The sequence below is a fragment of the Schistocerca serialis genome, chromosome 9 (genome assembly GCF_023864345.2).
Source record: "Schistocerca serialis cubense isolate TAMUIC-IGC-003099 chromosome 9, iqSchSeri2.2, whole genome shotgun sequence".
Lineage (NCBI taxonomy): Eukaryota > Metazoa > Arthropoda > Insecta > Orthoptera > Acrididae > Schistocerca > Schistocerca serialis.
In genome coordinates this window covers 406,418,187-406,442,583 of record NC_064646.1, presented here as the reverse complement: position 1 = coordinate 406,442,583, position 24,397 = coordinate 406,418,187, and the positions used below count along the sequence as shown (strand labels likewise).

Below are 24,397 nucleotides of genomic sequence, written 5' to 3'. Positions count from 1 at the left end.
GCCACTCCTGAATGGCCTCATTGTTGCATAGCTGTCTTTGCAGTTATAAAAGGGTCTGGATAGGCAAAATGATTGAGGGGATGTTTTGCAATTAAAGATTGTTTGGTAAACTAAAGAGTAGTACCTGTTTATGAAAATTTAAATCTGTATCATGCATGATGAATTCTTACCAGAGCTCTGGTTGTTTTACCTTATAGTCTTGTTTTAAATGGAAAGAGTGAATTTGACTGTTTTGGTATAATGTTTGCCATAAATTTTCGAATTCAAATGCTGGGTTGGATATGTGCGTTGGCTTGCAGGTGGCTCTGAGTTCCATTCTGTGTTTTCTATTCCTGCCTGCCCAGTTTATTTGTTTGTGCTGTTAAGCCATTGCATTGTTTTTGACTACTCATGTCATTACTACCTGCTAGCTATTCGCATGGCTGGTTGCTGCTTGGCTGTGCTCACTGATGCTTGCGTTTGCTCCTGCCCTGGATTTTCTTCGCTATATCTTGTTTATTTTGTGATATTTTGCTGTAATTTCTTTTTTAATTCAGTAGTTGTAATTGAAGCCTGATAGGGCAAATTAATACATCTTAATCCCATTGTGCATGGATAATTCGCCCTCACATTGAATGTTTGAATAATTTGATTATTCATTACTCTGGTCTGGAAAATAGTAGAAACTGAAGTCTTATTTTTAGGTAAGCTACTGTTTGGATTCATTTAAACAAGATAGTAGTTTGTCTGGAGACTGGCTGCTTCTAGTGTTAACGTTTGTTAATTTGTGTATTATTTCTGTATTTCCACTTTAGGTAAATTTTGGAGAAGTTACATTTAATTGCCTTGCAGGAGCAAAACTATTTTTTAATTGATTCTGTATTACTTGATCGTAGGTGTGGGGATATTAGCAGTTATTTGACTCTCCTGTTTCAGTGTATTTAATCATTTTATTGTTCTCTTATATATTTGTTTTTAAATTTTTAGAGGACTTTTATGGACTTTGATTGTTTGTACAGGGAGAACATTCATAATCTGAGCCCCTGTGGTTAAGTGCAGTCTCAGGATGACTATGGTTTGCCTGTAAATTTTCTTTGCAGTTTGAATTTAATATTGTTTATGAGAGGCAATGTTACAGCAATTTTGGCATACAGGGGCTGAGTGAGCACCCGTATTTGTTTTGCCTGAGAAATGATGTCAATCGCTGAAATTCTCACTGATGGCAATATGAAATTTGTTCCTATCATTAAAACCAGTGAAATTGAGAGATTGTTAATTTAGTTCTGAACTTAAATAAAGAGTGTATTACTATGAATGCTGCTGCCTTTGTAAGTATTTGGATTCCCCCTTCCACTCCACAGCCACTTGCACTGCACTTCGCATTGTTTTAGCTCAGAAGGATGCAGTGCACAATAGTGACAGATGATATGATGGCCTTCTCACATGCACAGTATTAATTAATTTGATCTGGTACTTAATTAGGTCAGTCAACACTAATGTATCCATTAGCCCATTGCCAAATTCACTTCATAATTACTGTATTTGCTCCCTCTGACTCAGTAGCAGATGATGTAATTGTATCACATTCCCCTCCTTTCCCTCTGTTGTACTGTCACTAAAGGTGCTTCAAAATGAAATAAAATGATAATGTCCTATTTTAGCAAAACTGGAAGGTGAAGTGATCTTGCACCCAATTCAATATGAGTCTAGGTCTTTTAATTACATCCAACCCAAGAATCAATTCAGTAGATAGTCCCTCCACTACCCTTAACTTGATTTTCCATGTAAACTTCCAGATTCTCAAGCTAACATGAACCCACCCCAACATCCTGAAGGCACTAGAATTTGTCATGACATATGGAGTGTCATTCAAATTCGACCACCCATGTACTGCCAATTACTAAAGTTGCCGATCAACCAGTGCTCCACTGCCCTCGTATTGGCTCATTATTAATTTTACAGAAGGCGAATGGTGTTCAATGTTGCTGATGTGTGGATCTTCCTTAATTCCTACAGCAGCAGCAACAGAACTGAAAAGCTTTGCTGCACCCAACCCCTCCTTCTGTTGTGGGCAGTCTCTCTGGAAATGTCCCAGTGCCCCATAAATGAAACAATCATTAGATTTTAAACTCTCTTCTCTTTATAAACATTGACACATTAAAAGAATTACTTTATTTTATTCAAACTGAAAATATAATAAACGAGTGGGGTTTCTGAATGGAAGCATTAATGGAGTTTAATTTGGAAATGTAGTCCAAAATGTAAATGAAGAAGTAAGCCTCTAAACTGAGAGCTATGATTATAAAGTAATATGAAAAATGGACCTTGGCAACTATGTAGTCATGAATTTTTTGGAGGAAGCATAGGGGCCTGAACCACTAATAAGCTTTGGATCAAGGATTAGTGGATTTACTGTGCCTACATATCCTGTAACCTCTATAATACATAGGCGCCTTCCGACACCATGATAACGCTGCCACAGCCACATCAACACACAATAAGCTGAAACTTCCTGGCAGATTAAAACTGTGTGCCGGACCAAGACTCGAACTCGGGACCTTTGCCTTTCACGGGCAAGTGCTCTACCAACTGAGCTACCCATGCACGACTCATGCCCCGTCCTCACAGTCTCGGTCCGGCACACCGGCTTGGGTAGCTCAGTCGGTAGAGCACTTGCCCGTGAAAGGCAAAGGTCCTGAGTTCGAGTCACGGTCCGGCACACAGTTTTAATCTGCCAGGAAGTTTCATATCAGTGCACACTCCGCTGTAGAGTGAAAATTTCATTCTAGAAACATCACCCAGGCTGTGGCTAATCCATGTCTCCGCAATATCCTTTCTTTCAGGAGTGCTAGTTCTGCAAGGTTCGCAGGAGAGCTTCTGTAAAGTTTGGAAGGTAGGAGATGAGGTACTGGCAGAAGTAAAGCTGTGAGGACGGGGCGTGAGTCGTGCTTGGGTAGCTCAGTCAGTAGAGCACTTGCCCACGAAAGGCAAAGGTCCCGAGTTCGAGTCTCGGTCCGGCACACAGTTTTAATCTGCCAGGAAGTTTCATATCAGTGCACACTCCGCTGTAGAGTGAAAATTTCATTCTAGACACAATAAGCTGTCAACATGGAGACCGCACTGGATCTCACTGCACAGGTGTGACACACTGAGAATAGTGGTCAACTCGTGCTGCACACCTATGAGGCAACCTATTCCTATAACTCATGACATGGTAACTGCACACCAGTTACATGACCTTACACCTCACTTGGCACCAAGAAAAAAAAAGAGGATGCTCAATGACACTGGAGGTTGGAGAATCCACAAAGCCAATCTGGAGATGGCTAATTAGAAGTTTGAAAGAGCTATGGAATCAGTCAGGAAATAATTGAACAAAGATGAGACTTGAGTAACTACAATCTTTAATTGGTCATCACAATACATAATGATTTGAATGAAAGTACACCACTCCTGATTGCAAAATCCCATGGAAGGAAGTACGCAGTTAAGTATGAGTGCGAGCAGAGCCAGAGTGAATACTACAAGTCCAGGCCCCAGGCATGACCTACACAGACATCCCTCCTAGACCAATGACTGTCAGTACTGACCTCTCTCGTGAGCTACGCTGCCCTGCCTTTTATCTGTGTGGCAGGCTGCATTGCCCCTTCCACATTGTCACTCCCAGCCACTGCCCTTTGAGGCCTTGTATGTGACCGTATGTAGTCCCACCAGTGCCTTACCATGCATCATGGCTTCTCCACATGAGCTCATGTGATACCTCGTGAGTCCACGTAATATTGCTGGCCACTTGCCCAAGCCACTGCCCTTCCTGCGGCATCACATTTGTACTCTGAGGGCTTTCTAGAAAAACTTATTCTTCCTGGCTTCTGTTCATTGCATTTTCTAAGTATGCAACACCTCTTGCTTTTCAATTTCACTTTATCATTGATGTCACTCATTGGCTGACAATGTGAGGCGATCTCATTGGTAATTTGCATATTACAGAAAATTTTGCCAGGTTCACTACAGGTTTGGTGTCCAGTGTATGGTACTCTCATTAGCCATCTAAAAGTCATTTCATGTCAGAGAAAAGAATTCTTCAATGCACTATATATTGGCTTCCAATGTGATCAGAGCCAGAGTGAATACTACAAGTCCAGGCCCCAGGCATGACCTACACAGACATCCCTCCTGGACCATTGACTGTCAGTACTGAACTCTCTCGTGAGCTACGGCGCCCTGCCTTTTATCTGTGTGGCAGGCTGCATTGCCCCTTCCACATTGTCACTCCAAGCCACTGCCCTTTGAGGCCTTGTATGTGATCGTATGTAGTCCCACCAATGCCTTGCCATGCATCATGGCTTCTCCACATGAGCTCATGTGATACCTCGTGAGTCCATGTAATATTGCTGGCCACTGCCCAAGCCACTGCCCTTCCTGTGGCATCACATTTGTACTCTGAGGACTTTCTAGAAAAACTTATTCTTTCTGGCTTCTGTTCATTGCATTTTCTAAGTATGCAACACCTCTTGCTTTTCGATTTCGCTTTATCAGTACATTTTTGGCACCCAGCATGTGGCTGTCCCATTAGTAATTTGCATACTATATCACAAAGTTTTGAATGTTTCACTACAGGGTGCACACAGAGAATACTTGTTAGCCCGCCAGTCAAGGTGCAGCAACATCATGTATGCTCTGTTAATTTTATAGTCTTTTTTGTAAGATTTTACAGAAACTATTCATAAAAAAAAAGATTTTCACATTACATATAGCTTTGTCAGCTTCATGGTGAAATCCCCATCACCCATCTAATGATCATACTTACTGTGGCCTTTGCATTTAAGTAAGATGATGTGCGAAATTCAATAAGTTTGCAATGAAAAATTTTGGTCACTGTGATTTTGTGTTTTTTGCTTATTACACCACATGTTGCTGCAAATGAAATTTAGTTAAGATATTGAATTTTTGTTTAATCTTGTGAGGAGCTCTGTCTCCATTCTTGAGGAAATGGAATTTACATAGCACATTTACTTCCTACTCCACACGGGCAAAATGAAATATTCTTAATGTACCTCATATCTCCTAAACTGTTCAAGATACTGAAATGAGATTTTGGCAAATGATAGCATGAAATGAGGAGAATATTTTGCCATATGGTTAACTATAGAACTTTCTTATCTTCGTCCATATAGCTGAAGCTATAGTTTTATTTAATTTTTTTTCAATACAGTATTGTAATTTTTTTTTAAATCATTGGTCACTAGTGAAAAGGGTATTTGCTAGTGTAAAAATAAATGTGAAATGTCTTCTCTTATGTCAAATCAAACTGACACAATGATGGTTTCTGTAAGGTATAGACCTCTCTGTTCACCTATTCATTGTTTAATAAGACACTCTGTGTCAAGATTCTGTTGCAATAGCTATTGCAAGGTGAGTTTGTGCAATTTATGTTGTGTTTTGGCAAAAAAATGTAAAATTTATTGTGGAAATGAAAAAATGTATGTTTTTCTCCAAACTCGTCAGTGATGACATTTTTCTGAAGAAAAGAGGTTAACAACTTAGATGAAAATAAATCTCCAATTCTGTTCCAATTTCAGGGGAATCCTGTAACCCAGTGTATCTTTAATAATGAACAACTGGGACTGAAAGTTACCAAAGGATTTTCATTCTACATCTCAGTTATATTTAACATACAAAAAATTACAATAAACAGCTTACCACCTTTCCACTCCTATCCCTGTACAGAGTGAGGGGATGGATCTTCTTACTACTAATGTCTTTTAAATCATCATTGATATTGACTCTGATGAATAGTTGTCAAGGTACTGCAAGCCATCAGTGTGTCCACGTGTCAGACGTATGAAAGAGTTTTTATGAGTCATTTCATAACTAGGTTCTAAAAACATAGTATTCATCACTTTATGAACTGAATGAGACTACTCATTAAGGCTAAAATAGATTATAAATATATATAATCTAACTTTAATGCATCGAAAGACAAGTAAGATGAGGAAGATCACCACTTCACTCTGAATGGGGATAGGAACAACTATTTTTATATTTTTCAGATGAAGAGCAGGGAGAAAATCCTTTGGTAAGTACTGCTCCAGTCATCCACTATTAAAAGTATGATGGGTTACAAGAGTCTGCCATAAATTCAACAGAACTGGTGAGTTATTTGTTTCTGAATTGTTGACTTTTCTCATTTGAAAAGGCATCATCAGTTATGAGTAACAACTACATTTCTCTTGTTGACAGGTTTAATTTTGCTTCTTTTACAAAAATACAGTGTAATTGGGACAAACTTGCCTTGCAGTAGCTATTGGGACAAATTCTGAAACAGTGTCATATTAAATGAGCAATTGATGATCAGAGAGGTCAATATCTTTTATTTTCATAATAGCAAATTTTCTTTTAAATAGCTGCCCAAGACTCTTAAAAATATTATAGTACTGCATTGAAAAAATAAAATAAAACTGAAAGCTTCTGCTATAGCACTTTAGGTAAGGAAGTTCTGTGTGTTAGCCATATAGAAGAATATTCTCCTCTTTGAGAGCTATCACTTGACTGGAAACTTTTCGAATTTTGCACAGTGTCATACTTAAATCTGGACATTACATTAAGGATGACCATTATCGAAATTTTGAACACTTCGCCCATGAAACTGACATAAAGTTATAATTAACGTGAAAAATATATTTTCTTTGCCAAGTGCTCACTATAGAATTGTTTGAGAAAGATTTCAGCGCATGTGCCTCAATTCCATCAGCATAGTGCATCACCAACTGGTGGACCAAATGCGGACAAGGAATGTCTCGTACATTATAGCTTGCCAGAAGGCACAGGGCTGTGCTAGTCAGTGCCACCACCTGGCTGCCATAGTGTGATGCCTAATTAGATACCAAGATGATATTCTCTGCATTGGATCAAGCTGCCTTGCACTGCCCCCCCCCCCTCCCCCCCTCCTTGTGCAGATTGCCCACTTTATTTCTGTTCGCACCCTACTTCCAGCACTGCAGGAGGAAAGAGCAGTTTATTCCCATAACACTGGCAATGGTTGCTTCCTCCATCCCTGACACGACTCAGTAAACTCGGTCATGGCTCAGGTGATTGTCAACAAACTGTATGACCCCACTTTTGTAGGATACCTGCAGCTACACTGCCAATTTTTCAAGCGAAAATAGCCATTAGCAGTTTTGAACTGAAAATGATAATATTGTTTAGGATTATTTGTGCATCTCTTCTTATTCTTCTTTGCCTGTTTCCCATTTCCCTAAGGGGTTGATATTGTTATATGGATTTGTCAATGTTAGCAACAGCTGACAGACTGATGTCTTCCCTGACGCCATCACTCCTCCTGGGGACGGATTCTCTTTACCTCCATCTGTCTGCATCTAGAGTAAATCTCATATCCAAGTGTGAGGATGTCTTAAAATGTTTGTGTATCATGAATTTGAGGTGGGATGTGGGTACCAGTCCAGTATTTACCCAACTGAAAGTGGGAAATCAGATTGAAATCACATCCAGGCTCATCAGCTCACCATCCCTCATCATTAATCCATGAGGTGGATTCAGTCTAGGGCTGGCTCACCTTACCAAATCTCAGAAGTGGGGCATTAATGTGTTCAGCTATCTGGAGTAAAAGTGGGGTTTATAAATAGTGTGCACAAGATACGTAGCATTTTTAAAATACTATAAATAATAGACACTGACATAAAGTTATGTGTGTTTTAGAACATTTTAATAACAGTCATTACAATTCTACTTCATTAAACCACATATTGCATATTACAAATTGTCACAAGGGTTTCTATTTTGCCGGCCGCAGTGGCCTTGTGGTTCTAGGTGCTGCAGTCCGGAACTGTGGGACTGCTACAGTCGCAGGTTCGAATCTCGCCCCGGGCATGGGTGTGTGTGATGTCCTTAGGTTAGTTAGGTTTAAGTAGTTCTAAGTTCTAGGGGACTGATGACCTAAGATGTTAAGTCCCATAGTGCTCAGAGCCATTTGTTTCTATTTTACTATGGTTTTGCCTCATTAGGAACTTGGGCCTGGCTTACAAATTGTTAGTTGACAGACTCTCAGATCAAATGTTGCTGACTGTTAAGTGAAACCATAACATCCTAAATTTTGACACCTATTTGTTAATGATCACTATGCATGTGACAACGGCACGTATTACCCACTATATCCCAAAACGTCATGCATAGAAATGGCATTCTTCTGTGGCTCATACCTCATGTTCTACTGGTGATAGAAAGGTAGGGTCAAGGGCTAAGGATAATTTGTATACCCAACTGAAGGATCTTCTTAACGCCATTATCCTGCCGTACAAAGTGCAAATATTATACATTTCCTCCTGCTTAAGCTAATGGTGCAAATTGTTTGGGTCTTTTTGCATTTGATGTTGGGTACAGTGGGCTTTAAGGAGCTTATGGATGCACCATTAATTTATGAGCACTACCTTGGAAAATCCCAGAAAAAGGATTTTTCACCATTTTTTTTTCATACCAACATCCAGCTGTGGATTCCAAGATGGCTCTCCACAACAAATGGCTGAAATTTTCATGATTTATTCCCAAAAACATGATCTTGAACAACCTTGAAAACATGTGAGGCAAAAATGTAGTTTATAAAAATGACATAGGATGGAGAAATATGCTGTAAGGGTCCTAGGAACCCCACATTGCAGTAATGAAATACATGCAAAATTTCTTTTCACATAAAATCTGGTCTGAGGTGTAAAATTAGTTTGCGTTCTTTCAATTTCACATTATTAAGCTACCAAACTTTTTACTGACCCAGAAAGTTCTTTTCAGATGAATGACATGCCCTGGGGACCAGTGGAAAAACTCTACTATCAGAGCATAAAAATGGTGAATATGCTCCTGTTTAAAACGCTGATTGAAAAGTGTGGCACCAGTTGGCTCATTTTACCTTCCTCAGCACATTTGAAAACATTCCCAAAAATATTGGCATGCAAACATATTTGCACTTTTTTATGCTCATGAGGGAAGGCAGGTCACCATATTGTGGTCATGTGCTGCCTTCCTTCATACATTTTCAAACTGGAGAGTGAGCAGGTGATTCCCCACTCTACCTAACCCACTACATAACAAGAAAGGACTACAATGTGTTTCACAAAGTTAACAAATCCTCCAAATTACACCTTATGAATCACTGGCTATGCAGAGGCAGACTTGCCGGGGGGGGGGGGGGGGGGGGGGGAGGAGTGTTTATTTTCCACAGAGTGTGTTAACACAACATGCAATACATATATGAGTTACTAATAGTACTAATGCAAGACATTCATATGGATGGAATAAGTAAATCTATGGACATAGTGCTAACGTGCTAGAGGAGAAACTGATTCTAAATAATCCTAAGTGGAAGCTATAGTTTTATCCTAGAGAAGTCAGCTTCCCCCATCTTGAGCATTATTTGATCCTTCAGTTTGTAGAGACTATACCTCCTAAGCATTTCTTGTCCATTTCTATCACTGAACACACAAAAACAACTTCACTGAGCAGGTGTTTGTATAGTGGAGTTATTTTCAGTTTATTAAATGGGTACTTATTTGCAGTTGTTAAGTGAGTTTTTACGTAAAATACATTCGTCTAAACAATGGCTGAAAAGTGTTTAATTTGTAAATGTGATGCTGTCAATGGCATATGTAGTTTAGGTGGGAAAGGAATTAGAATGGTAAATATGGCACCTCGTCCTGTCTAACATTGACAGCATATTGTAAAGTCATGAATAAAGTTGTGGCCACTTGGTGATGCATCACTGCATTGCCAGAAAGTTACTGCAGTTTCCCTCACCATTAGTTGTGTTACTTGTAGACTGCATAATTCTTCCATTCAGGAAAGCTGGCACTTGTAGAGTGAGCTGTACTAAGTGGAGCCACTGATCACACACTCACAATATATCTTCCAATAAGGTTGTGACTATGTCTGATGGGATGGAAATGATCATGTTCAGGAGTCGAACAGCAATCTGCTATAACACAATGTTGATTTATGTTGAAGTATCTGAAGTTCCATAACACTAAGGTGACCTGCTTCTGTTGCAGAAGAGACCATTTAAGCCTCTGGGCCTCTTCAGATGTTGGGAGAGCTGAGGCTGGGTTGATGCATTTGATACCACTCACAGTGTGAAAGGTATTCCAGCCACTGATAGTGGAGACAATGAAACTGACATTGTCGAGTACATGTTGGCAGCATGTTACACTTGCGACAGGCGCTTCAGTGTGGTAAGCAGTTGACAGCTCCAGCTGTTGAGCTTTCTTACAAAATAGCTCACTTACCACTTGCAAATAAGTACTCACTTAATAAACAAAAGTAGCTACACTATATAACTATGTGCTCAATGAAGTTATTTTGTCTACTCACACGAGAGAAATGGACAGGAAATGTAGGGGAGGTATAATATGACTGTAAGCACCAGTAGTGCTTATGGTGGAGGGAGTTGCCTATCCTGGAAGAACACTACAGTTACTATACAAGGTGACTAAGAATCAATTTCCCCTCTAGCAGTGTAGAACAGTGGCAGAGATTTATATACAGTAGATCCTGCCCATGTGTGTTTCTTGCATTAGTATTATTAGTAACTCATATCTGCAGTCTGTTTAGTGTTAACAAGCTGTGTGAAAAACAAACAGCACCTAGATATGTCTGTGCACTGTCTCACCAGTAATTCATAAGGTGTGCTGCAGAAGGTCAATATAACTTTGTAAAACACACCTTAGTTACTTGTACTGGTGTAGTGAAATAGACAGAATGGGGAATTGCCTGCTCACTCTTTAGTCTGCATAACCATAATCAAAGATCTACCTCCTCTCTTACTTCTACTTACTTCTATTCTCCAGCCCCCCCCCCCCCCCCCCCACCACCACTCTGTTACAAACCCACAACACAATTTATCTCTTAATATGGCTCTACTGCACTTGGGTCTGATGCACACATTCTCTACTGCTCTTGGATGTGATGCTCATATTTAACATTTGTTTTCAATACATTCATTTAAAAATAACCATTGATTGTATACTACTAAAACAATATTTTTAATAATCTGCAATTTTTCCATCCTCTGCAATGTGCAAACTAGTACAGAGAAAAATCAATAGGATCTTTTTTGTAGGAAATTTAATGTAGTTTAATTTTCTACTGGGAAAAATTTTTGCTAGAAGCAGCAGTTTTCAAGTTATTCAAGAAAACATAAAAATGCGACCTTTTAACTCCCCCCCCCCCCCCCCCTCTCCACATCCAGCACTCAATCCATTGGTCTGGATTTTCAATGTGTTATGCATGGCATTCCCTCCTATCACTGTACAAAAATTTGTGACCACACAAATGTTTTCATCTGACGACCTATTTTGGTCTTCATTGAGTGGGCTATAATTTACTGAAGAGCCAAAGAAACTGGTATACGTGCCTAATATCATGTAGGGCACCCATGAGCATGCAGAAGTGCTGCAACACAACATGGCATGGACTTTACTACTGTCTGAAGTAGTGCTGGAGGGAATTCACACCATGAATTCTGCAGGGCTGCCCATAAATCTGTAAGAGTACGAGGGGGTGGAGATTTCTTCTGAACAGCACATTGCAAGGCATCCCAGATTGTTCAATAATGTTCATGTCTGTGGAGTTTGGTGGCCAGCAGAAGTGTTTAAACTCAGAAGAGTGTTCCCTGTGCTGCTCTGTAGCAATACTGGACGTGTAGGGTGTCGCATTGTTCTGCTGGAATTGCCCAGGTCTGACAGAATGCACAGTGGACATGAATAGATGCAGGTGATCAGTCAGGATGCTTATGTTTGTCAGCTGTCAGAGTCATATCTAGATGTATCACTCCAACTGCACACGCCCCACACCATTACAGAGTCTCCACCAGCTCGAACAGTTCCGTGTTGACATGCAGGGTCTATGGATTCATGAGATTGTCTCCATGCCTGTACACATCCATCTGCCTACTACAATTTGGAACGAGACTTGTCTGACCGAGCAACATGTCGCCAGTCATCAACAGTTCAGTGTCAGTGTTGATGGGCCCAGGCAATTCGTAAAGCTTTGTGTCGTGCAGTCATCGAGGATACACAAGTGGGCCATCGGCTCTGAAAGCTCATACCAATAATGTTTCGTGAATGGTTCATATGCTGACACTGTTGATGACCAAGCATTGAAATCTGCAGCAATTTGTGGAAGGGTTGCACTTCTGTCATGTTGAACAATTCTCTTCAGATGTCGTTTGTCCCATTCTTGCAGGATTTTTTCCGGCTGCAGCAATATTGGAGATTTGATGTTATAATGGATTCCTGATATTCACGGCACACTTGTGAAATGATTGTACGGGAAAATCCCCATTTCATCGCTACCTTGGAGATGCTGTGTCCCATCACTCATGCGCTGACTATAACACCACGTCCAAACTCGCTTAAATCTTGATAACCTACCATTATTGCAGCAGTAACTAATCTAACAACTGGGCCAGATACTTGTCTTATATAGGCATTGCCGACCGCAATGCAGTATTCTGCCCGTTTGTTTTTGAATACACATGCCTATACCAGTTTCTTTGGTGCTTCAGTGTGTATCATTTTTTCAAGATGTTCTGTAGTTCTGCACTGTACTGATAATTGATTTTACTTTCAAACCCGTAAGGACTGTGTCATATCTTTTCTGCTCGATAGTATGCAGTCAACTGGTTTACTTATTAACTGCAACTTGGCACTCCGTAGTCTCTGTTCGTCATCTCTACAGAGTGTCCAAGCTTCTCTGCTACACAAGAGGGTAGGTTTGGCCAGGGTGTTGTATACTTTGAGTTTGGTGTGCTGCTGAACAACAGAGGCTCTGAAGATGTAATTTTGTTATGCCCGTGACTTCTGTGTGAAGTCTGTGATTTTGTGTTGCATATTGTTTCCTTGTACTGTAGGTACTCGAGGATTTAGTTGTCTATTGAAATTTTCTTTCTCTTGTGGCCTTTCACAGTGGAAGGCCACAACTTTGGTTTCATTGTGGGAGACGTACATATCATACATGTTTGCTGTTATGTGCAGGTTATACACTGATTTCAGGTTATACACTGTAGGCGGATCACAGAATACGTGTCTCATTGTTCTCTGGAAGTTGTGCTGTAATGTGGTTGGAAAAATTGGCAGCTGTTGTAGCGTTTACTGCAAGAAAAACCGTTTGTTGATCAAAGGCTATAGAAAAATGTGTCAATGTAATCAAAATGTTTTCCGCAAAAGAAAACGAGATGTTTATGTTGTGGCAGTATCATTTTATTATGCTGGTCTGATAACGGTTCAACTGCCCGCAGAGCCGGTTTATCATCGTACAACGTCTGTAACATTCATGAACTGCGGCCGCTTTCCAGCAACAAGTAGGCCCTACCGTAACCGCACGGTTAAAAATTAAATTTAGGAATTCTCTGATTATTTCCATTGCTGTATTTACAAATTAAAAAGTTTATCAACCGCTCACAAGTAGAGAAATGCAATTTCCCTTCAGGAGGGTGTCGCAGAAATCAGGTAAAAGGAATTTCAAGAATGTCGTTCTTTTATGTCAATGTGCATGAAATGTCCGTCATTTACCCGCAACACTACTGTTCCGAATGAAGGTACATTTTTGTCATGTGTTTTCTGCTGTTGCGTTATCAGCAGCACAATACTATTTACTATTTCCTCAGTGTGGGCGCGTGAATATCTGAAATTGTATTTACAGAAATTTGCAGTGTAGTATCTCCGATTTCTCCTGTTTACCCTCGAGAAACCAGAATTTCTAGAGGATACTCTGAACTCCAATATCAGTGACGATAAGCTAGCTGTAAGTTGCCTTGAATGTTATTGTTGAACCAGCTCACAGTAGTTGCGATTAGCATTACGTCATGCTTGTGCCATTAATGCCTTTGGAGTTTGGGGTGGCATGGAAGGGACATCGACGTATACGCCAAGGTTACTAGTAGGCAGTAGCTACATAGATACACGCCCCCACTGATGTGAAACATCCTCGAACGACCAAAGTTGTTTGTTGGTAAATATTGTATATGTGCAATGTTTTGATCTCGCCCGTTCATAAAGCTACTAACCGTATAAAACAGTACAGCATCTTCGCATGCGACCTTTGATAACTATCAACAACATTTTGATGTCAGCACCTGTAAATAGTCTCGCTTTAAAAATTAAATGCTTTCCAGCCCAACACTGGACATCGACCATATGAAATTACGATCGGCGAGGTAAAACCTCGTTTTTAATCAACGCTATTGCGATGGATAACGAACAAAACTGGTTTGACAAATTTACTGTTATTGTGGAACAGAATATTAGAGGTGTACAGGTAAGGCAATCACATGAATGACTTGTAATCATCAGCAGTAAAAGTAACATAAAAATTGTTGTAGCAACAGCTGAATTTGTGTTTGTACTACATTTCAGATCGGCATATATTCTGTGGGCGTGATCGGACTTGTTGTGGCCTTGAAAAGTGTGCGACCGGTAATTATTATAACATAAGCTGCTTAAAACTTTGTAGCGTTGTATTTGATAATCGCCAACGTTGTTATCAAGATAAATTATCCAGTGTATTTTGAGAAAATTACGGTCACATGAAAAAATCCCAGCTGTGTACGCTTTTAATGAGCCTGTGGACAAATGTCGTACCGGAACTCAAATCTATAACAAGCGAGCAGTTGTAAATGCATCCACTGACATTGCTGTAGAAAATATTGCTAGCAAATTTTGGAGGGTCAGTCATTTTATAAAGCCCTCTGAGAATATTTCTCGTGGAATTACATAACTTTGCAGTAGGTACAAGAAATTAGTAATGAATGGTGATAAACAAAGCATTTCTATTAATGTTTCAAGCTGTGCATTTAATTTAGAGCTCTTCTGACATTTTGTTATTCAATGACAGATGCAGAAAATCTCATGTTTCACTTTTTATAACTTGCCTGTCATACTGTCATTGGTATTCCTCATATTTTCCTTGCAGTTTAGTTTCTGTTATGGCTACTTTCCAGAAATACCCACTGGATTGCTGTACGCTACTTTCACAGAACTAAATCAGGAGGGAAACCTTACCGTAACTTAACTAGTACTCTCGTTGGAACAGATCAGTGTAACTAAACTTCCACTTGCTGTGACACGCATATCTTGGACGTGTAAAACTGATATTGAAATTTGTGCTGGAGCAATGATTCCTCAAATCCATAATTGACATTTAATTTTGGCAGTCCATAATTATTTAAACTTGGAGAATGACTTTATAGCTTGCTGGAAGGGTATGATACATAAATCATTTTTAATTGGAGACAGAACTTTACTTCTGTTTTTCATGTACCTACAAGAAAAAATGATAAACGCACAGGCGAAAATATTTGAAATCTTTCTTTATGTGAAGCCATGTTCGGGGGAATTGAGGAGAACAAATGTTGCTATAAAGTCATCAGTTCATGTTTAAACATCCAGAATTATTTAGCTAAAGGCTCTATCAAAAGAACATTCCACAAAAGGTAAAGGAATAGATAGAATAATGACAAACTTCCACTATTCCTAGTAAACGTCACCTTGTGCCTTGTGGAACTTTGTGATTTTTCCACCCTAACACATAGTCAGTGGCCAAAAACTGATGTGTTCATTTAAGACTTCAGATCCCTTCAACCAAAATGTTTTTGTATTATAATGTATAGCATTGTATAACAGACTTACAAGGGACATTCAAAACAGGTTCCATACAGGAAATTGCTAAACTTTAGGTTGGTTGGTCGGATTTACTTTAAGGAAAGGAAATTACAGAGGCCCCTATTGCTGATAAGGGACAGTAAAAAATAGAAAAATAAAAGCCCAAAAACTATTCCTAGCTTTTATTGGTCATTTCTTGTATGTCATTGTATACTGTCAGAACTTGTCATGTGTAATTCACATTTTCTCTGAAAATTTAACAACAAAAGGAACAGGTGAGAACATCTTTCTTTTATTCACCAGTTTGAGTACTGGCTTCATTATTTAGAGTATGTTCAGGAATCACTGTTGCAATTTTCCATGAAACAAAATTAAAATCAAAACATTAGCTTCTTATCAAGACTGAGGGACTGAAATCTTACAGGTCATCATTTAAGGAAGAAATGTGAGAATGTATGTATGGAGCACAAGACTGTATGGAAATGAATCGTGCCCAGTGGGAAATTTTGGATAAGAAGAGAATTGAAGTGTTAAAGATGTGGTGCTATAAAATGACCTTGAAAATTAAGTGGACTGTTGGGAAGTGAGATGGTTCTCTACAGAATCAGCAAAGAGAAATATATGTGCAAAACATTGGCAAGAAGAATGAGCAGGACTGTAGGACATGTTAAGTCATCGGGATGGAGTTGAAGAGGGTAAATTGGGTGCAGAAAGACATAGGTTGGAATGTATCCAATAAGTAATTTAGGATGTTGTGTACGTGTGCTACTGTGAGATGAGGAGGGTGTGAAGAGACAGGAATTCATGGCAGGTTGCATAAAATCAGTCAGAAGATTAATGACCCAAAAAATGTGTATGTAAGTAGCTTTGAGGATACAATTGTAATGTGATCCATCTGATACTTGGTACTGTTGTTAGGTGTTCAGTTTGACCTGTTGAACATCCATTGCAAGGTGCGGTCGGATGGGGATGATGGAAAGGCAGCCTTTGTGGTATTGCCCAACCTGCTAACCAAATCTAAAAGCTTTATCTGAGGTGCAAATCATTTAGCACTTCTTGCTGAGCAATTTTTGCAAAGTTGCGAGAGTATACCAAGAGATCAGCACCGTGTAATAGTGGCGCTATGCATGGCCTGCTCCATTTTCAGGAGACTTAAAAGATATTCTCTTTATGAAGCTCTCTTACTAGGTAGCATATGGTGGTGGAATACCAAAGCATAGTGTCATCATATATGGTATATGCATTTTTTGTAGCAATTGCTTAAAAACTAGTTTTGAGAAATGGGTGTGAGGAATGGTATTTGCTGTTGTTGACTGTGGTCACACCACTGTTATTCTGTCTGTGCTTTGAAGTCATCCTTCCTCTGAAGGCAATAAACCATAAGCACGAGCATACCAATCTCTTTGAAGTGTCTTCCTTGTGCTTAGAGTAACGTATCATTCACAGATCCTGAACCTCTTTCACTGTAATGTATGGTAGCCATTTTGACAGTGTATTTTTTTCTATATGTTCGCTCTTAGAGAGTTTATGATCGGTACCAACTTTTCATTTTCCTCAAGAGGGCTTTCTGTTCCATTGCTTATATGTCCTCTTCAGACTTATTGAACAAAGCCAGAGTTCAATGCTCTGATGGTATTTGGAACTATCTTTTTCATTTTATGGTTTTTCACTAAAACATCCACAGGAGATGTCACAGTATAATGCTCCCTTTCAGAATATGAAGGTATGTAACAGGCAATATTATTTGTATGTGGATATGAGTATAGATGAATAAACACTGATTGAGAAGATAGTAAGCAAAAATTTATATATGCTGTTTTGTTCAGAATTTGGATTTGACAATTATCATGCGAAACTATGTTACACTATACTCTTCAAAGAGTTGGACTGGTCGAACTAGCATTCATATTTGTATATTTTGAAATGAATTGTTGAAGGATGGCCAGGTTCTGTCAGTGGTAAGAACCGTCCTGGACACTATGCTGCATGTTTTGGTGTTTTGGGAATTTGGTGAATATAATATTAGTGTACATTGCATTATTGTTGTTATTGTGAAATGCTGATGTTTTAGTAAGAAACCTTTCATACTTTTGAGTTCAATTGTCAGTGCTACTTCTGCTTTTTGAATGTGAAATTGGGATAACATCTCACTCACTTCTTGTCACTTAGTTCATCCCGTAAACCAAATTTTGGTGGAAATGTGTTATGTTACTGTTAACATTTGGGCATTGATATATTCTGGGTAGCTATCTTTGTGGAATTTTTAAATTGTTTCTTTCTGATAACTTACATAAGGTGTCATCATGATGCTTTCTGACAATACAGATGAATGCAGTCGCATGAAATCTTTATTTAATTCTAAATTCTTAAATTGAGTGTAAATACTTCATATTTTACTAGCAACCTGATCCAGCTTTGCACACGTAGCACTAAGTATCTATAGCCAATTGACTTGTGTATAATATTTAGTGATGTACACAAACTTCAGGAATCGGTCTATTTGTGAATACTGTTTAAAAATCCCTACAGTAGTTCCTGAGATTAGCCATGACATACAGAAGGAAAAAACACAGTGGGACACTTTAATTTATCATGTAACTATGCCTATGGCTTTAACTCTTTTTTATCATCAGATATTCATGAATCACATGACAGTTATTTGATGTTAGAGATAATAAAATGCAAGTATGGAGTGGCCACAATAAAACTGTCCCACATTATCAATCTGTTTCAACCTTGACATGATTTCACGAGGTGTTTGATGAGAGGATAATCAGAAAAGACAGTAATATCTTCTGGCCACCATAATTACCAGATATGTATACTACTGAATTTTCTCTGTGGAATAAGTTAAAGGGTCAGCTGTATTCAGACAGTGCCCAAACAATGGAAAAGCTATAGCAGATCATTAAATATCCAATTTCTACCAGCCCTCAGGCAGAACTGTTTCATATGTTAAACCAGTTAATTAACTAGGGAAGCTTGTTTAATGTATGACTTTCCTAAACATTTTTCAGGCGGGTCTTACTATTGTAGTGCAGCAGTATAAAATTGGTCCAGTCTTTAATTTTGGTATTCTTACCATACATTATTGTTAAATCTTCAAATTTAATACATATTTCGGACAACACAACAACACATATAAGTCACTGAGTAAGTTGACCTGTGTACAAGTCGGCATTCGATTAAACACTGAGTCTCAGTCTAGCGGCCGCTGCTCGGCTGGCCGCTTAGGTGGCGCAGCTGCTGCATGGCTGGCAGACAGCGCCGCACGTAGAGGACGTGCGTACTTGCACGGTGGCGCTTTGAATAATCGGCGAGTCACAACACTTTTCCCCCCTTTGAAATTGTTGCACTGGTCTTGATGGAGGTGTCCTGGAGATGGCTAACGTCCATAGACGTTGTTTGACTCGCCGTAAAGTCTTGAGGAGGAGGCTTCCCGTACGGACGGAAGTGTCCCCGATGATAACGGGTCGAGATGACAGGAGACGTAGGGGTCGAATCTGCTGGGGCCCCATGCACCAATCTGCCCGTTGCGGCACGTCCAGTTGATATGACAGGAGACATGGGCGATGTGTCGGCATCCGTTGGAGGAGGAGGCGAGTAGATGTACTCTGACAGAGGATGGTCCTCCTGTTCCTGCATGGGCACGTCTCCTGGTGGCGTCCGTTCTGGTGCTGGCATCGCGATGACGGTGAGAGGGCTGCATTGTGAGTATTGAGAGATGCCAAGATCCCGAGCATCAGGTAGAGCCAAAGGTGGTGTGGCGGCATTCGGAACAGGCGTTGCTGGCACCCGAGGCCGAAGCTGGTCCGAATGACGCACTGCAACACCCGTGTCCGTCTGGATTTCATACAGGCGTCTGCCACGGTGTCGTAAGATGTTGCCCGGGCTCCATTTTGGCTGCCTGCCATATCCCCGTACCCAGACGAGGTCGTCGGCGGTGAACCGGCCAAGTGAAGGCACCCGCGGCCGTGAGGTGGGAGGCCGCAGAAGATGAAGTAGCGTGCGGGGCTGTCGGCCATGTAAGAGCTCAGCCGGGCTGTGATCGCCCATGGGGGTGAAACGGTAAGATGCCAGGAACTGGAGAAGCGCATCATCATCATCAGCAGCAGAAGAAGTCAGAAGTTTCCGCATCTGAGCCTTAAATGTGCGGACCAGTCGTTCAGCCTCACCGTTGGATTGGGGATGGAACGGCGGGGCCGTGACATGCGTAACGCCGTGACGAGCACAAAAATCCGCAAAGTCGGAAGAGGCAAATTGTGGACCATTATCAGTAACAAGAGTAGAGGGGAGGCCTTCCAAAGAAAAAATGCGGGCGAGAGCACTGGTGGTTGCCGCGGTGGTAGGTGACGTGCAACAGACAATGAAAGGAAAGTTAGAATAGGCGTCAATTACGAGGAGCCAATAAGTACCTAAAAAGGGTCCCGCAAAGTCAGCATGAATGCGCTCCCAGGGCTTCTCAGGCAAAGGCCACGGTGACAAAGATGACTTTGGGGCAGCGGCCTGTGATGCACAAGGGCCGCAGGCAGCTACCATGTGTGCAATTTCAGAGTCAATGCCAGGCCAGTACACATGACAGGGCGCCAGAGATTTTGTGCGAGACACACCCCAGTGCCCCTGGTGAAGGAGGCGCAAGACTGAAGCACGCAAAGACGCAGGTACCACAACACGCGGCGAAGCATTGTCAGTGGAGAGGAGGATAACACCATCCCTAGCCATGAGGCGGTAGCGCAAAGTGTAGTATTTCCGCAACGGATCAGAAGTCTTAGCGGACGGGCGATCTGGCCAACCCTTCTGAATACAGCGTAAAACCCGGGAGAGGGTAGGGTCAGAACCCGTAGCAGCCGCCAGCCTGTCCCCAGTGATGGGAAACCCGTCCACAACCTGCTGCTCGGCAACATCCAGGTGGAAACACAAAAGTTCGTCCCTATCGAATGCCTGATCAGGACCCATGGGAAGGCGAGACAAAGCATCAGCATTCGCATGTTGAGCCGTTGGCCGGAAATGAATCTCATAATTGAAACGGGACAAGTAAAGAGCCCAACGCTGGAGGCGGTGTGCAGCCTTGTCGGGAAGTGATGTTGATGGATGAAACAAGGAAACAAGTGGTTTGTGATCCGTAACAAGATGAAATTTTGAGCCATAGAGAAAAACACCAAACTTATGAAGAGCATAAATGATGGCCAAAGCTTCTTTCTCAATTTGAGAATACTTCTGTTGGGCATCTGTGAGCGTTTTGGAGGCATAAGCGATGGGTTGTTCCGAACCGTCAGAAAAACGGTGCGCAAGGACTGCACCAACCCCGTATTGAGAGGCGTCTGTGGCAAGAACAAGATGTTGGCCAGGTCGATAAGTAGCCAGGCACGGGGCCTGTTTCAGCAGAGTCTTTAATTTCCGGAAAGCCGCGTCACATGATGCAGACCAGTGAAAAGGCACGTTTTTATGCAACGGCTGAGCCACCGACGCCGCAGACAGTAAAAACTTGTGATAGTATGCTATTTTCCCCAAGAAAGCCTGCAGTTCCTTAACAGATGTAGGGCGAGGAAGGGCATCGATCGCAGCAACAGTGTGTTGAAGCGGACGAATACCATCCCGAGAGAGTTGAAACCCCAAGTACGTGATAGATGCCTGAAAAAATTGGGACTTCTGAAGATTACACTTAAGACCGGCAGTCTGTAAGACATTAAAAAGTGTGCGGTGATTTTGAAGATGTTCTTCAGTGGTGGAGCCAGTGACAACAATGTCGTCCATGTAATTGATACACCCCGGGACAGGGAGCAATAATTGTTCCAAGAATCACTGAAAGAGAGCAGGGGCGCTAGCAACCCCGAATGGCAAGCGTTGGTATTGATAGAGGCCGAAAGGTGTGTTAAGGACCAGAAACTGCCAGGAAGCAGCGTTGAGAGGAAGTTGATGATAAGCTTCCGACAGGTCAATTTTAGAAAAATACTGTCCACCAGCGAGTTTAGTGAACAGTTCTTCAGGACGGGGCATAGGATAAGTGTCTATGAGGCATTGAGCATTTACAGTGGCTTTGAAATCGCCACATAGACGAATATCACCATTGGGCTTAGCAACGACAACGACAGGAGAGGACCACTCACTGGAAGTGACAGGAAGCAAGACCCCTGAAGCAGTGAGACGATCCAACTCCCGTTTTACCCGATCACGAAGGGCCACAGGAATGGGCCGAGCCCCAAAAAACTTAGGCCGAGCAGTGGGTTTGAGCGTGATATGAGCTTCAAAGTCGTTTGCACGGCCTAACCCAGGAGAAAAAAGGGACGAAAATGTCGGCAACAAGGAAGCCAGTTGAGCATAAGGAATAGCGTCAGAGACAATATTGACAGATTCATCTATGGAGAACCCAAAAACGCGAAAGGCATCGAAACCAAAAAGATTTTCTGCGTTGCTCTGGTCGACCACAAATATGGGAACCGTGCGAACGACGGACTTGTAAGATACCTCAGTATTAAACTGTCCCAAGAGAGAAATCTTCTGTTTATTGTACGTCCGTAATTGTCGAGTGACAGGGGACAGGAGTGGAGAACCCAGCTGAAGATACGTCTGTGAATTAATTATAGTGGCAGCAGAACCGGTATCCACTTGCATGCGAACATCTCGACCAAGGATTTGGACAGTGAGGAATAACTTCCCTGAAAGGGAAGAAGTGCAATTGACAGACAACACAGAATCAGAATCAGCGTCATGTTCATGAACATCATGCATGCGGTCGGATTTGCAAACGGAAGACACATGACCTTTCTTTTTGCAATTGTGACACACAGCCCAACGTTGGGGACAATCCTCGCGTGAGTGTTTCGTAAAACACTGCGGACATGAAGGAAGTTGCCGGGGATTTTGCTGCAGTTTCTTAGTGGGTTGTTTACGGCAAGGCCGAGGCGGCGTGTGGGAGCGTACTGTGGCCACGTCGGCCGGCGGGTCAACAGCGCACAGAGGTTGTATTTCCCCGACGTCACCCCACGCTTCTATTTGCGCCCCAGCGGCGCGAGAAATTTCAAAAGACTGCGCAATCGAGAGAACTTCATCTAGAGTTGGATTCGCCAACTGAAGGGCACGTTGCCGAACTTCTTTGTGGGGTGCCGACCGGATAATAGCATCCCGTACCATGGAATCGGCATAGGATTCTTTGTGAACGTCAGTAACAAATTGACACTTTCGACTGAGGCCGTGAAGTTCAACAGCCCAAGCGCGATAGGACTGATTTGGTTGTTTTTGACAACGATAAAAGGCAACACGAGAGGCTACCACATGCGTTTGCTTTTGAAAATAGACAGACAGAAGGGAGCACATTTCAGCAAAGGACAAAGACGCAGGATCCTTCAAAGGAGCCAATTGCGACAACAACCGATACATTTGAGGTGAAATCCAGGAAAGGAACAGAGACGTACATGGTTGTTCGTCCGTGACATGAAATGCCAAGAAATGCTGTCGAAGACGTTTTTCATAATCAGACCAGTCTTCCGCCGTCTCGTCATAAGGTGGAAAAGGAGGTACAGCCAACGCCGAGAAACGCCCCGCATTTGACGCCGCGACGAAATCGCGAATCGCCGCTGTTAGAAGCGTTTGCTGTTCAAGGAGATTTTGCAAGAGCTGCTCGACAGTAGCAGTGGAACCCTGTGAGTCAACGGTGAAAAGGAAAAATCCACTACCTCGTCGCCAATTGTTAAATCTTCAAATTTAATACATATTTCGGACGACACAACAACACATATAAGTCACTGAGTAAGTTGAACTGTGTACAAGTCGGCATTCGATTAAACACTGAGTCTCAGTCTAGCGGCCGCTGCTCGGCTGGCCGCTTAGGTGGCGCAGCTGCTGCATGGCTGGCAGACAGCGCCGCACGTAGAGGATGTGCGTACTTGCGCGGGGGCACTTTGAATAATCGGCGAGTCACAACAATTATATCTGTTTTTATTGTAGACTATGCAGAAACTGAATATTTAAAATTTGAAGGCTAAGAAAACCCATGATTTGTTTAACTTATGAAAAGAAATCAAACAGTAGAAAATTCGGGATGCAATATGTCAATATTAGGTAAAGAATATTTGCTACTTACCATATAGCAGAGATGAGTTGCAGATAAACACAACAAAGACTCTCAGAAATAATGTTTGGATGTATGAAGAGTGGAGTACAGTAAGAATAGTGTTTTTTAGTGGGCAGACATTTACTTCAGTACTACAAAGCAAGTATAGAAATATTTCTAAATGCACTGATTATATTCATCCCTGGTCTATCATAGAGTATTATAAACAGTTTAAGACTCTTTATGTGTTTAATACCAAATTAGGTCTGCATATGTGTGGCAATAAATCTTCAGCATTTGTGTGTGTGACTTTCTTTTCCAAACAATGGAAAATCCAGGATGGAATGTGATAATTTTTTTTTTCTCTTTTTTATTCAGTTCTCACGCTTTGTAAGGCCTCAAGACATTCCAAAAACCTTTATGGAACGCCATGTGCCGTTAAAGGGGCGAGTCTTAGGGGTAGAACTAGGTGGTCCAGCTACACCACCATTGCTAATGGTGGATCATCAACCAATCATATCCCTTACACAGCAGTCATCTTCTTGTCTACCTGTACATATTGCTGGAGTTGACATTTCTGGCAATGGAATTTCTTGGATGCAGTCTGTACTGGTTGGAGATCAAGTGAAGTTCACACCACTGAAAATTAATCCGAGCAATGTTAGCTGCATAGTGAAAGCATCGGTAAGTCAAAATAAGAATTTCATAA

The 24,397-nt window shown here is 41.3% G+C and overlaps 1 protein-coding gene across 1 annotated transcript in view; it reads left to right on the top strand.

Annotated features, from left to right (window-relative positions):
- The first annotated feature begins 13,869 nt into the window (after window positions 1-13,869).
- Window positions 13,870-24,397, top strand: part of LOC126419054 (uncharacterized) — a 28,427-nt gene continuing 17,899 nt past the window's right edge. The window contains exons 1-4 of the mRNA XM_050086128.1: window positions 13,870-13,989; window positions 14,153-14,295; window positions 14,394-14,453; window positions 24,067-24,372. Of these exons, the coding sequence (XP_049942085.1) occupies window positions 14,227-14,295; window positions 14,394-14,453; window positions 24,067-24,372 (435 nt within the window). The 5' untranslated portion in view covers window positions 13,870-13,989; window positions 14,153-14,226. The remainder of the gene's footprint in view (window positions 13,990-14,152; window positions 14,296-14,393; window positions 14,454-24,066; window positions 24,373-24,397) is intronic.